The 12,858-nt window shown below is 44.0% G+C and overlaps 1 protein-coding gene across 1 annotated transcript in view; it reads right to left on the bottom strand.

The window, feature by feature from the left end:
• CD109 (CD109 molecule) overlaps window positions 1-12,858 on the bottom strand; it is a 128,155-nt gene that overhangs the window by 95,774 nt on the left and 19,523 nt on the right. Inside the window, exon 4 of the mRNA XM_082633497.1 lies at window positions 5,349-5,579. Coding sequence (XP_082489623.1) covers window positions 5,349-5,579 — 231 coding nt within the window. The remainder of the gene's footprint in view (window positions 1-5,348; window positions 5,580-12,858) is intronic.

The following is a 12,858-nucleotide window of genomic DNA, read 5'->3' as shown; positions in this document are numbered from 1 at the left end:
CCCAGCCTTGTCAACTCTGTCCCTTTAAAATCTCACGTCCAGCCACCATTTTCTAACTATGGCAACTACTAACCTCTCTCCTCCAATCTTGCCTCTCCAATACATCTTCCCCACTGCCAAACACAAACCTGTGGCTGAGGAAAAGTGGTTGAAACACCAGACACAGTTCCTGGCAAATTACATGCAATGAGTAAACACTCGCTATGACCAGTATATCAGACCACCAGGGGACGATGACTTCTGTTTGCCAACAGAATGAGATCTACACTCCTCTGCGTAGTTTACAAGACTTAGTAAGCTGACCCCATCTACATTTCTACTCATATCTTCCTCCAAACATACAGACTTGTTTGCAATCTGCCCCAAACGCCCATGCACCTAGGCCTCTACCATTGCTGCATGGAAGGCCGTTCCTTCCTTGTCCAGATGGTGAAATAAGCTCCAGCTTCCTGCCTTCTACACATGCCTCCAAGAGGCAGGAGTGACCACTCCCTGGAGAGACCCCAATGCGCCCGGAGTTTACCCCCCTAACATGTACTACTGTTTAAGGTTCTCATTTGTTATCTGGGTTTTATGGTGTTTTTTTGTCATTGTTACTTTTTGGTTTTGGTGTTTCTTTGTTCCCTGGATTATGAACTCTGGGATCAAATTTTTTCCCTGATTCTTTTTTTTTTTTTGAATTTTATTTTATTTATTTTTTTATACAGCAGGTTCTTATTAGTTATCCATTTTATACATATTGGTGTATATATGTCAATTCCAGTCTCCCAATTCATCCCACCACCATCCCTGATTGCTAATCTCTATCCTCTGACTCAAGGTAGCGGGTTGGCCTGGTTATTAGAAGCCAGAGGAAACCTCCCTCCGCAAGCAGGGGAGACTGTGTAAGTCGGGGTAAGTACAATGCTGAGAACTGAGTAGGAAGTGGTCTAGGAAGGCAGAAACTAATTGTTAAAACCAAAGACCAAGGGGCTTCCCTAGTGGTGCAGTGGTTAAGAATCTGCCTGCCAATGAAGGGCACACGGGTTCGATCCCTTGTCCGGGAAGATCCCACATGCCGCGGAGCAACTAAGCCCGTGAGCCACAACTACTGAACCTGTGCTCTAGAGCCCGTGAGCCACAACTACTGAACCTGCAAGCCACAACTACTGAGTCCATGCACCTAGAGCCCATGCTCCGCAACAAGAGAAGCCACCACAATGAGAAGCCCGCGCACCGCAACAAAGAGTAGCCCCCGCTCGCCTCAACTAGAGAAAGCCCGCGTGCAGCAACTAAGACCCAATGCAGCCAAAAATAAATAAATAAAATTTTTTAAAAAACCAAAGACCACAGGCGGGTCAAGAATAAGCAGGTCACCATCCTTGGCAAGCCCTGGGGCAGGCACTGCAGTCAGAGCTGGCTCTCCTGCCCCTGTCAAGACTGGGATGGCTACGGAGCTCAAAGGATCAAAAATGAAGAAATACAAAGAGCTAATAAATATATGCTGTCTAAGAATTAAGGGAATGCAAATGAAAGCAATGAAAGGACATTTTTTTTCCACCACACTGACAAAAATAAAAAATGATAATAATAATTCCCAGTGTCGCTTAAAACATAGGGAGAGAAATGCACATAGTCCACCGATGTATTATTTTGGTGAAGGTACACATTTCTCCCACAACCCTACAAACAAAGGAAATCCAAACTGAAGTCTTTGATAACCTGGAGGATCTGCAGGGCTGCGAGTGAATGAGATAAATCCCTCGTTTCCCAAGGCTATCTTGGACCTGGGCATATCACCCACAAGGAAGAGACAGAGAATGTAGAAATGACAGAAGTCCTTACAGAGCACATGAGGATTTGAACAGGTGACACATGGTGGCATCACAGCAGAGCCCAGCATTTGCATGTGGTCACCTCCTACTGGGATGCACACAGGACAGCCAAGTATGATGTGAACAGTGCCCCTGTCACAGCCTGAACAGCCACGTGGCTGGAGACACTGGGAAAGTGTCCCCTCATGCTCTTCGAGTCACCTCTGCACAGCTTGGGCTCTCCATCAGGTGCCTGTGTCAGCCATCCCAAGCAATCAACTCCCTGGCTGGAGAAGGCAAATATTTCTGCCAGCCCCCAGAGTCCTGGATGATGCACAAGGTGTGTGCCTAGCATGTAGAATTAAAGACATCAAATCACTTAAGTGAGGAGTCACCACTGCTCCAGGCCAAAGTGTCAGAGCACAGTTACAGGGCAGACCCCAAGCTAGGAGCTGTGCCCACAAGATCACTCACCTATACCAGGAGCAACAACTTCTCAGGAAGGGCGGCCAGGGTAGAAAACAGCGTGCCAGCTGCCATCACAGCGTTGGAGGCACTTACTTCCATAGTGTAAGGACTGGCTGCAGGAAGCCAGAATTAGGGGAAGAGGTTTATTCCACCATAAAAAGGTCCCTGAAGCCCCTTTGCTTCCTGAGAAGGTCAGTTACTGGGTCAGGGAAAACACCCAATGATCCCCAAAAAAACACTGAACATTCCTGAACATGCTATGATGGTCAATATCTTAGCCACATCCTACAGTCAGTCATTCTTGGCTGGGTAAATGGGCCCCAAAAAGCTGGCCTCCTGCAGTTCCCAGATGCCTTCTCCACACTTGCCTGAAGGTGGTGCTGTGCTAGAGAGTACAATTTCATCCAAGTCAGGGGCTCTCATTACATTACAGTCCCACTTTTCTCTGGGAAGTTTTTCTAAGAAACCACCTGTCCCATACTGAAAGATGTAGAAAAAGAAAACATCACAGTCTGGTGAACCCTGGCCCAAAGGGCTGTTTTCAGATGGAAGAGTGCAGGGTATGGGCATTCACATCAACGCTGTGACCCATGAGTAAGTACTGTGGTGAGTATGGCACCCACAGGTGCATTCACTCACTGGTCCCAAACACAGTAGGTTCCGGGTAGAACTCTCCTGCCCTGGCCAAGGGGACCACCCAGCAGCCAGGCCAGCGGGATCCCTCAGGACAAGAAATAGCAAGAGGAAGGGCTCTCTGTGCACTTCTGGGAAAGTCAAACGTGACAGGCGAAGTCCAAAATTGGAGAGAGGAACCCAAAGAATCCACAAATCACAATCAGCAGGGTTCGTTCTGGGTTAACGCTTACAACAGACAATTTATCCAGGGCTGATTTTTATTCGCCTGAGACAGAAAGAGGCAGGTCGACTGTAAGCAGCCAGACACTTGCAGACATTCACGTCTAACTCATCCATTTACACAGAGCGTTGAGTCAGTTCTCAGTACTTGTGGATAAATGATGAAGGGCGGTATGAATGGCATCCATAAACTGCTCAGAGAGTTACCTGAATTCAGAAATGCTGTTCACTATGGCGACCTGCTTTATTTCAACACAGCAGAGGCAGACACTCACAGAGCTGCTGACTCTGAAATAATACCTGTTCCATGCAAGAAACATGCCAACCAATGTGATATCTGCTATAAACACATCTTGGCTTGAAGTTATATGTATACATGTTTGTTTGCTTGATTTTTGTTTGTGTGTTTGTTTAGCTCATAACAACAACAAAAACTAAGAATAGGAAGATACTGAACTAAAAAGCCTAAATTTGCCTTCCATTCTGTTATTCCTCACAACATTTCTTTTTCCTGTGCCACATTTTCTTTTTTTTTTAACATCTTTATTGGAGTATAATTGTTTTACAATGGTGTGTCAGTTTCTGCTGTATAACAAAGTGAATCAGCTATACGTATACATACATCCCCATATCCCCTCCCTCTTGCGTCTCCCTCCCACCCTCCCTATCCCACCCCTCTAGGTGGTCACAAAGCACTGAGCTGATCTCCCTGTGCTATGCAGCTGCTTCCCACCAGCTATCTATTTTACATTTGGTAGTGTACGTATGTCCATGCCAACCAATGTCCTGGGACTGAGGGGGTTTTCCAGTACTAAGATCAAGAGAGTCCCAGCAAACTGGTCACCCTATTTCTATGTCATTGGTCAAAGGTCTAATACTCTCCTCAGCTTAAACGTAGAAAACCAGGTCCAGCCGGATGTCAGTTGCCTCCAGCTTGGCCCTCCCTGGAAGCACTCAGTCTGCCAACCGTGCTGCCTCCAGAGCCCAGCGTACTCAGGCAGAGGAGGCCAAAAGACTTCCTGCCAGAGGGGCTCCTAGTACAACAATAGCTAATGTTCAGTGAGCATGTTCTATGTGCCAGGCACAGTTCTAAATGCTTTACTTGAATCATATCACATAATCCTCACAAAAACCTTTACAAGATGTTATTATTTTTACACATTTTACGAATCAGGAAACCGAGGCTCAGAGAGGTTGATTAATTTCCTCAAGGTCACAGAGCTAACACCTATTCTTCTTAGAGCAGAGAGTGATCCTTTTAAAATGTTAACTCAGATCACATCATGCCTCTCCTCAGAATTCTCCAGTGAATTTTCATTTCACTCACAGTAAAATCCAAAGTCCATATCATAGCCAAGAAAATCCTGTATAGCCCCTCATCCAGCTGACCGACCTGTACCTGACCTTATCTCCTAATATCTGTCCCCTCGCTTCCTGGGGAACAGTGCACTGCAAGCTTGTTCCCCCAATGCACCTAACAAGTTCCCACCTCAGGGCCTTTGCATATGCTATTCCCTCTGTAGAGGCTCATTCTTTTATTTCCTATAGGTCTCTGTTCAAATAGGACTTCTCTAACAATCCTATAGAAAACAGCAAACACAAACTCTCTCTCTCTCTCTCTCTCTCTCTCACACACACACACACACACACTCTTTTTTTACATATCTGTATGTTTATTTATTGTCTGTCCACTACCCACTGGAATGAAAAGTCGATTTAAGCAGGGACTCACCTTCTGTATCGAGGACACAGAAGTTTAATAAATGTTTGACAATGAATTAATCAATGAAGAAGCCAGGACCGGAACCCAAGCAGGCTTGACTCTGGAGCCTGAGCTCTCAGCCCAGTGCTGTACCATCCCCCTTCCTAGAGAAACCATCCCACTTTGGGAGGGAAGCTTAGCCACGTGAATCCTAAGACATCCCAGTACCAACGATGTGAGCAGAACTTCCAAGAGAGCTTCAGTGAGACGGCTTTGAACCACCAGCTTTTTTTTTTTTTTTTTTTCAGTCCGCGGGCCTCTCACTGTTGTGGCCTCTCCCGTTGCGGAGCACAGGCTCCGGACGTACAGGCTCAGCGGCCATGGCTCACGGGCCCAGCCACTCCGCGGCACGTGGGATCCTCCCGGACTGGGGCACGAACCCGCGTCCCCTGCATCAGCAGGCGGACTCTCAACCACCGTGCCACCAGGGAAGCCCTGAACCCCCAGCTTTATTTCTGTCTGGCACTCACCTTAATCAGAATGTTTAAAGAAGTTTTGTAAGGCTTAAAATCTGAGAAGAGTGTAACAACACGAAACTTCACTTCTTGCTTTGGTTTATACAGGGGCTTGTCTGTTTGAATGAAGACAGTCATTCTCTTGGTCTCAAATGATAAGCGCGTACTATTCGAGAATAAAATCTCATCCTGGGCACGTCCAGTGACACGGAGCTCATAAATCTCGTCACCACTATTCAGAGGTAGCTGGGGGAAAAAAGACATCAGATGTATCAAGGTCTCATTGTTTTACCTCAAAAATGTTTTTAACTGTAAGTGAGAATTGAAATTTTAAATACATAGAATTATCAAAAGTAATCGCGATGTTGAAAAATGCGTCCCTCCTGACCACCAAAATCAAACAATTTGTTTTCTCTCCTTCGACATCCTGGAGTTTGCTCTCCAGTTAAACCACAGGGTCCCTGGACTGCAGGAACCACGTCTCTCAGCTCTGTCAGCAGTCACCTTGTCACCTCCTATCCCAAGTATAAACTCTTCCGCCCTGGCAGTCACTGTGGGCCACAGTACCCTTCTCCTCCGTGCCTCGCCCTGTCTGAGGCAATCCACGGGTGAAAGGCACATTTGCACAGGCTTTGTTTTCTTGCCATACTCTCTCCAGGACCTCTCACCTGTTCTAGGATGTGCTCTCTTCCTATATCTTGTGCATCGTGTCACAGTCCTGGTAAGTTTGATGGCACCGTTGTTTTATGGTTTCTATCACTAGTGGAAATCCTACCTTCTAGCATGAACAGACCAGAAACCACACTCAGCCTACGCACACCGTGTCATTCTACCTCACAACAATTCTTCTGGTGGGTGCTCTAACTAATACCAGTTTACAAACCAGGAACCTGGGGCTTGGAAGAGTAAAGGAAGTTGCTCCAGGTCACTGGCTGAGATTCAAACCCGGGATGAACTATACTACTCTAACAAGAGCCTTCCTGTGATGGTTTTTAAATATGTCCAAAATTTCTCTGACCCTCCTCCCTTCAAAAGTCAGAGCCCCACTCCTGGGCATATACCCAGAGAAAACCATGATTCACAAAGACATACACACCCCAGTGTTCATTGCAGCACTATTTACAATAGCCAGGTCAGAGAGGCAACCTAAATGCCCATTGACAGATGAATGGATAAAGAAGATGTGGCACATATATACAATGGAATATTACTCAGCCATAAAAAGTAAAAAATTGGGTCATTTGTAGAGATGTGCATGGACCTAGAGACTGTCATAAAGAGTGAAGTAAGTCAGAAAGAGAAAAACAAATATCGTATATTAACACATACATGTGGAATCTGAAAAAATTGATATAGACGATCTTATTTACAAAGCAGAAATAGAGACAGATGTAGAGAACAAATGTATGGATACCACGGGGAAAGGGGGGGAGATGGGATGAATTGGGAGATGGGGATGGACATATATACACTATTTATACTATGTATAAAATAGATAACTAGGGCTTCCCTGGTGGCGCAGTGGTTGAGAGTCCACCTGCTGATGCAGGGGACACGGGTTCGTGCCCTGGTCCGGGAAGATCCCACATGCCACAGAGTGGCTGGGCCCGTGAGCCAAGGCCGCTGAGCCTACGCGTCCGGAGCCTGTGCTCCGCAATGGGAGAGGCCACAACTGTGAGAGGCCCGCATACCGCCAAAAAAAAAAAAAGATAACCAATGAGAGCCTACTGTGCAGCACAGGAAACTCTACTCAATGCTCTGTGGTGACCTAAATGGGAAGGAAATCTAAAAAGGAGGATATCTGTATATGTACAGCTGATTCACTTTGCTGTACAGTAGAAACTAACACAACATTGTAAAGCAACTATACTCCAATAAAAATTAATTTAAAAAAAAAAAGGTAGAGCCTAATTTCCCAGTGACTTGCCTCTCAAGAGTAGAATGAGGCTGCGTCATTCACAGGATAGCTTCTGCCTGGTTCTCTCTTTCTTGGATTCCTGGCTCTGGGGGAAGTCAGCCGCCATGTGCTAAGGACACTCAAGAGGCCTGTGAGAGGCCCACAGTGGGAGGAACAGAAGCCAAGAGCCACCACCCACCTGCCAGCCGCGTGAAGAGCGACCTCACTGAGGACCCCCAGGCCTGGTGAAGCCTTCAGATGACGGCAGCTCTGACATCGGCAGCTCAGAACTGCTCAACTACATGGCTCCCAAATTCCTGACCCACAGAAATGGTGGGAAATAATAAAAGTTTATGGTTGTTTCACACCAGAGTTTGGGGATAACAGGTTACACAAGAATCGATAATGAGCACACCTGAATTTTAGTTCATTTTCATATTCATAAACCTGAGATTCTGAAACTAATGTTCCGCCTCCTTTTTGCAAATAAGAGTTGTCCACAGAGAGCTCCAAGGAGATTTTCCAGAAATAGCAGCCACCAAAAGCCAGCAATGTGGATAAGAATATGAAAGAAACGTAACAAACCACCAATACAGTGGTCAGCAGGAAACAGGGAGAAAAGTACTGGTGTTTGCAGTTTACTTGGAAATGCATTTTAAAAATAAGATCAGGGCTTCCCTGGTGGCGCAGTGGTTGAGAGTCTGCCTGCCGATGCAGGGGACACGGGTTTGTGCCCCGGTCCGGGAGGATCCCACATGCCGCGGAGCGGCTGGGCCCGTGAGCCATGGCCGCTGAGCCTGCGCGTCCGGAGCCTGTGCTCCGCAACGGGAGAGGCCACAACAGTGAGAGGCCCGTGTACCACAAAAAAGTAAATAAAAAAATAAAAATAAGATCAATTAATGGACGGAGAGATGAGTAGATGCATAAATATGTGATTGAGCAAGCATGGTAAAATGTTAACAGTAGATTCTAAGCGGTGGTTACAGGAGTGTTCCCTATGAAACTCTTTCAGGTTTTTTGGATATTTGATATTTTCATAGTAAACTGTTAGGAGAAACAATCAGTAATATCACCTTCAAAGGACCTCTAGTACTGATTTTTGCTTTCCTTTAATAAATAAACATTCACTGAGCACCTTCGAGCTCCAGGTTGTTCTAGGTGCTTGGGATTCAACGTGAACCAAAGATGCACGCCCTAGAGGGCTGCAAATCTAGCCTGGAACTTGCATCCTTACATCCTATTCTCTCAAATGATGCTTCAGTCCTCAGATTCTTTTAAACAGAGTCCTTAATACCGTAAGCAGGAAAATATATATGCCAGGAACCAGCATATCATTTGCTTGTATACAGCACAGGCTTATAAATAGTTCATGCTTAAAAAAATATTAGATGGAATTTCTCTCTATGATTTGGATATCGTTTGATCATTTTTAGTGGCACAGAGGCCCCAGAACAGAGAGTAGATTGGAGACTGACGTCAAATGAATGATGCAGAGGTCTGAAACTAAAGAGCCCTATTAACCACGAGGAGGTCAAAGAGTTAGAAAATTCGAATTAACACAAAAGTGTCCAAAGCATTTTACTCTGTCCCCTACTCCATCCTCCTTCAGGGAGTTGACACAAGAGGAGACGGTCCTGACTATCTTTCTGCTCCTTTCACTTACCCTAATTCTCTTTTTCAACACTCCCCTGTTAGAAACCCCACCTCTCCCTATGTAAAATTCAGGTGACTTGGGATCCTCAAAGCCTCGGTGCTAATCCTAGAGCTGGAAAGTCTAGCATGACAATATGGACTTCTCAGAGTGGACCTGGTGTGCCCCTATGAACGACGAGGCATCGCTGCACGGCTTAGGGTGTCACCATGGACTCTGGCTGTCAGTAGAGACCTTGGTCATCCATTGGTAACAGTAGAGGGACACAATGAGAAGAAGATTGGAGAAAATACTGGGGATGTTAAGCAATCTTTCTAAAAGATTCTCTCTGTGCCAGACCTGCAGTGGGTTGTAACCTGCTTCCCACCTTCTTGGGGGACACAATTACCAAAAAGGATTCCCAGAATTGGTAATAAAGGGGTTCCCTAACAAGAGACTTCCTTATCTCTTACACAAGAACCAATTATTTACCCACAGAGATTTTGGATCCTACGTGTTGAACTGAGGTCACAGGGCTGGGAAAAGATGTAGTTCCCATATACAGACACTGTCTGGCAGCAGAATAAGAGTCTGGGGCTATACAATACCCAGGCCTTAGATGAACAAAATATCAACAAGCATCTGAGTTGAGCACGGTTGATTCCCAGTTATGCTAAGTCTATTTTGTGTATACATAAACGCAAACTCTCCAGGTGGATGATAGAGGCATGCTCAGAAAGGTTCTTGATGGACAATAAATAGATTCCTTATTCTAATCTGGGCCGTCTAAAACCATCTTCTCTGAAAGATCAACTGTCTTAAGGAAACAAACAACACAATAGTATTTATCCTACTTTATTTCACTAATAACGCCAGTTACCAAAAGTAATGGTAATTTCAAATAACTTTCAAAATAAAATTGAGAAATTTAAGATGATAGTTTCTATTTTAAAATATATTAGTAATTAAACTTTAAAAGCATTCTAATTTTATTAGGAGGTTTGGATTAACATATATACACTACTATACATAAAATGGACAATCAACAAGGACCTACTGTATAGGACAGGGAACTCTACTCAACATTCTGTAATAACCTATATGGGAAGAGAATCTAAAAAAGAATAGATATATGTATATGTATAACTGATTCACTTTGCTGTACACCTAAAACTAACACGGCATTGTAAATCAACTATATTCCAATATAAAATTAAAAAAAAATTTTTAGGCATGCTAATTTTAAAAACCACTCCCTCGTTTTAAGTTGGATTTACTTACAAAGAGAATAAAAAGAAACTTTTTCTAGCACGTTTTGTACAAACAATAATCTTTATGTTAAGCGTAAATTCTGTTTTTTATTTACTTCTTCTTGAAGGCTGATTTTACTGTATCAAAAACAGAAACAGGGCTTCCCTGGTGGCGCAGTGGTTGGGAGTCCGCCTGCCGATGCAGGGGACACGGGTTCGTGCCCCGGTCCGGGAAGATCCCACATGCCGCAGAGCAGCTGGGCCCGTGAGCCATGGCCACTGAGCCTGCACGTCTGGAGCCTGCGCTCCGCAACGGGAGAGGCCACAGCAGTGAGAGGCCCGCGTACCGCAAAAAAAAAAAAAAAAAAAAAAAAAAACCAGAAACAATGAGCTAGTCAGATATTAAAAACACATTTGTTTTAATGCAGCCAATATATTCATATCTTATAGCAAAACTTCATGAGGACCTTAAAAAATAATTTAAAATATTACATCTACAAGCATCAGAATGCAAGAGCACTTGGAAAGATGGGTCTATTTTAATTGAACACTCATAAAAATGCAGAACCTTCTATTTTTGCCAAGAGTTATCAAATTTTCCCAGACACTTTATGACTAAGCCTTTAAAATTTTGTTTTACTAAAAAGGGATCTAGTCCTAAATATAACTGCTGGTAAATCTTTCAATAAATAATTGCTATATCTACATACAATAGAAATGGCATAATACTGAAGACAAATATAGGATGTTGGGATTAGTATTTCACATGGCTAAGGCTTTAAGACTAATAGTAGCCAACTTTGTAGCTAATTGGGACACGTACAGCTTATAGGCACATTATTGGAATCAGCCCGAGTGCCCTGGTCCGCCCACATGCCTGCCCCTTCCAGACTTGCTACACTCCAGGCCGTGCCACTGCGGACGTCTTTGAGGAAAGCAGACAGTTATTATGCGTTGAGCTGTGATTCCTGAACTGAAATCTCAACCCCTTCTGCTATCAGACAATTATATTACACAGGATTTATTTTAATCTTCTCATTGTAATACTTTTTCAACAGAGTTATGGACACAGACACCGGGGGGCCAGCACCTATGTCTGAGGTCACATTAATGCAGCCTAACGTCTTATTGTCACTAAGATTGGGTTTTATTCCCCACGTCTGCCTGCTTAGGGCTTCCCTCCCCCCAACCCCACTTTCTATTATTACAACAGTACATTTGTTAGTAAGGTAAGTACAAACATAATAATAAGTAAGAAACAGGGACTTCCCTGGTGGTCCAGTGGCTACGACTCCACACTCCCAATGCAAGGGGACCGGGTTTGATCCCTGGTCACGGAACTAGATCCCACATGCCACAACTAAAGATCCCACATGCCACAACTAAAGATCCCACATGCCTCAACTAAAAGATCCCACGCTGGGACTTCCCTGGTGGTCCAGTGGTAAAGAATCCGCCTTCCAATGAAGGGAATGCAGGTTCAATCCCTGGTCAGGGATCCCACATGCCACAGGGCAACTAAGCCGTGTGCCACAACTAGAGAGAGAAAACCCACATGCCACAACTAGAGAGAAGCCCATGTGCCACAACAAAAGATCCTGCATGCCACAGTGAAGATCCCACGTGCCTCAACTAAGACCCAATGCAGCCAAAAATTTTTTAAAGATTAAATAAAGAAAATAAATATCAAAAAATAAAATAAAAAGACACTGGAAGAACACAGTTAATTTTTTAAAAAATAAAAAATAAATAAAAGATGCCGCAGCTAGGACCCAATGCAGCCAAGTAAATAAATCAATATTTTTTAAAAATAGGTAAGAAATATAATAGCTATGGAATATAAGTAATTTTTATAAAGGATAGTTTGGGAGCACTATATTCTCTAAGAACCCCAAAATGAATGTGGTTTCTGAATGTGCTTGATAAGTAACCTTCAAGAGTTAACGGGGAACCTGGCTCATCAGGAAATGTCAACCTTACATAAGTGTCAGGGTCAAAGTCATCAGTCATCTAGTCCCAGAAAAGTACACCAGATTGTCCTCTTGGTGGATGCTATGTTCTATTCGACTGTATATCAAATGTGTGAAGCTCCAAAACAAAACAGTAATAAAAGCACAAACTTCCAAATTAAAGCCATGAGACTCAGGACTAGTTCACAAACACTATTTAATGAACAGGTTTTATGACTCTCTCAACAAAATAATAACCCTTTCCACTTCTGTAGCAGATGCTACAGCATGTTCACATCTCACTTCACCTCCAAGGTAACCCCTATGAAATAGACTATACCTTTATCCCCTCCTCCAGGACTGGGACCATGATGAGGTGAGCCAGGCACTTGCCTCAAGTGCAAAATTTAAGAGCATGCCAAAAACACTCAGTAATCAAGTTAAAATTTTTTAATATTTTAAATAGTTTTAAATAGCAAAAGTGATGCAAAAATTAAATTATGAAACAAAAAATCAAAATTTTAAACAAAGACAGGGTCAGATTCAATTACTGTTGTTTTATTTTGCCTCAGGGTACAGTTCGGCTCAGTGAAGCACTGCCCTTTCCCAGGACAAAGAAACTGGGATGGAGCATTAAGTACACACCCAAGACTGGAAGGCTTGTTAAGGCAGGAGCAGGACCAAGCCCGCCCAGGTACCTATGCTAATAGTCCAGGCCATTCCCCCTCAGTGAAGTTCTCCATTTTACGAGAGGAAAACCTCCACTGTGAGTTTGAAGAGGCTAATATCCAAGCTCCCT

The sequence above is a fragment of the Mesoplodon mirus genome (genome assembly GCF_964341445.2).
Source record: "Mesoplodon mirus genome assembly, chromosome: 10".
In the NCBI taxonomy this organism is placed as follows: Eukaryota; Metazoa; Chordata; class Mammalia; order Artiodactyla; family Ziphiidae; genus Mesoplodon; species Mesoplodon mirus.
The sequence above is the reverse complement of the archived record's forward strand: the minus strand, read 5'-3'. Positions and strand labels throughout refer to the sequence as shown.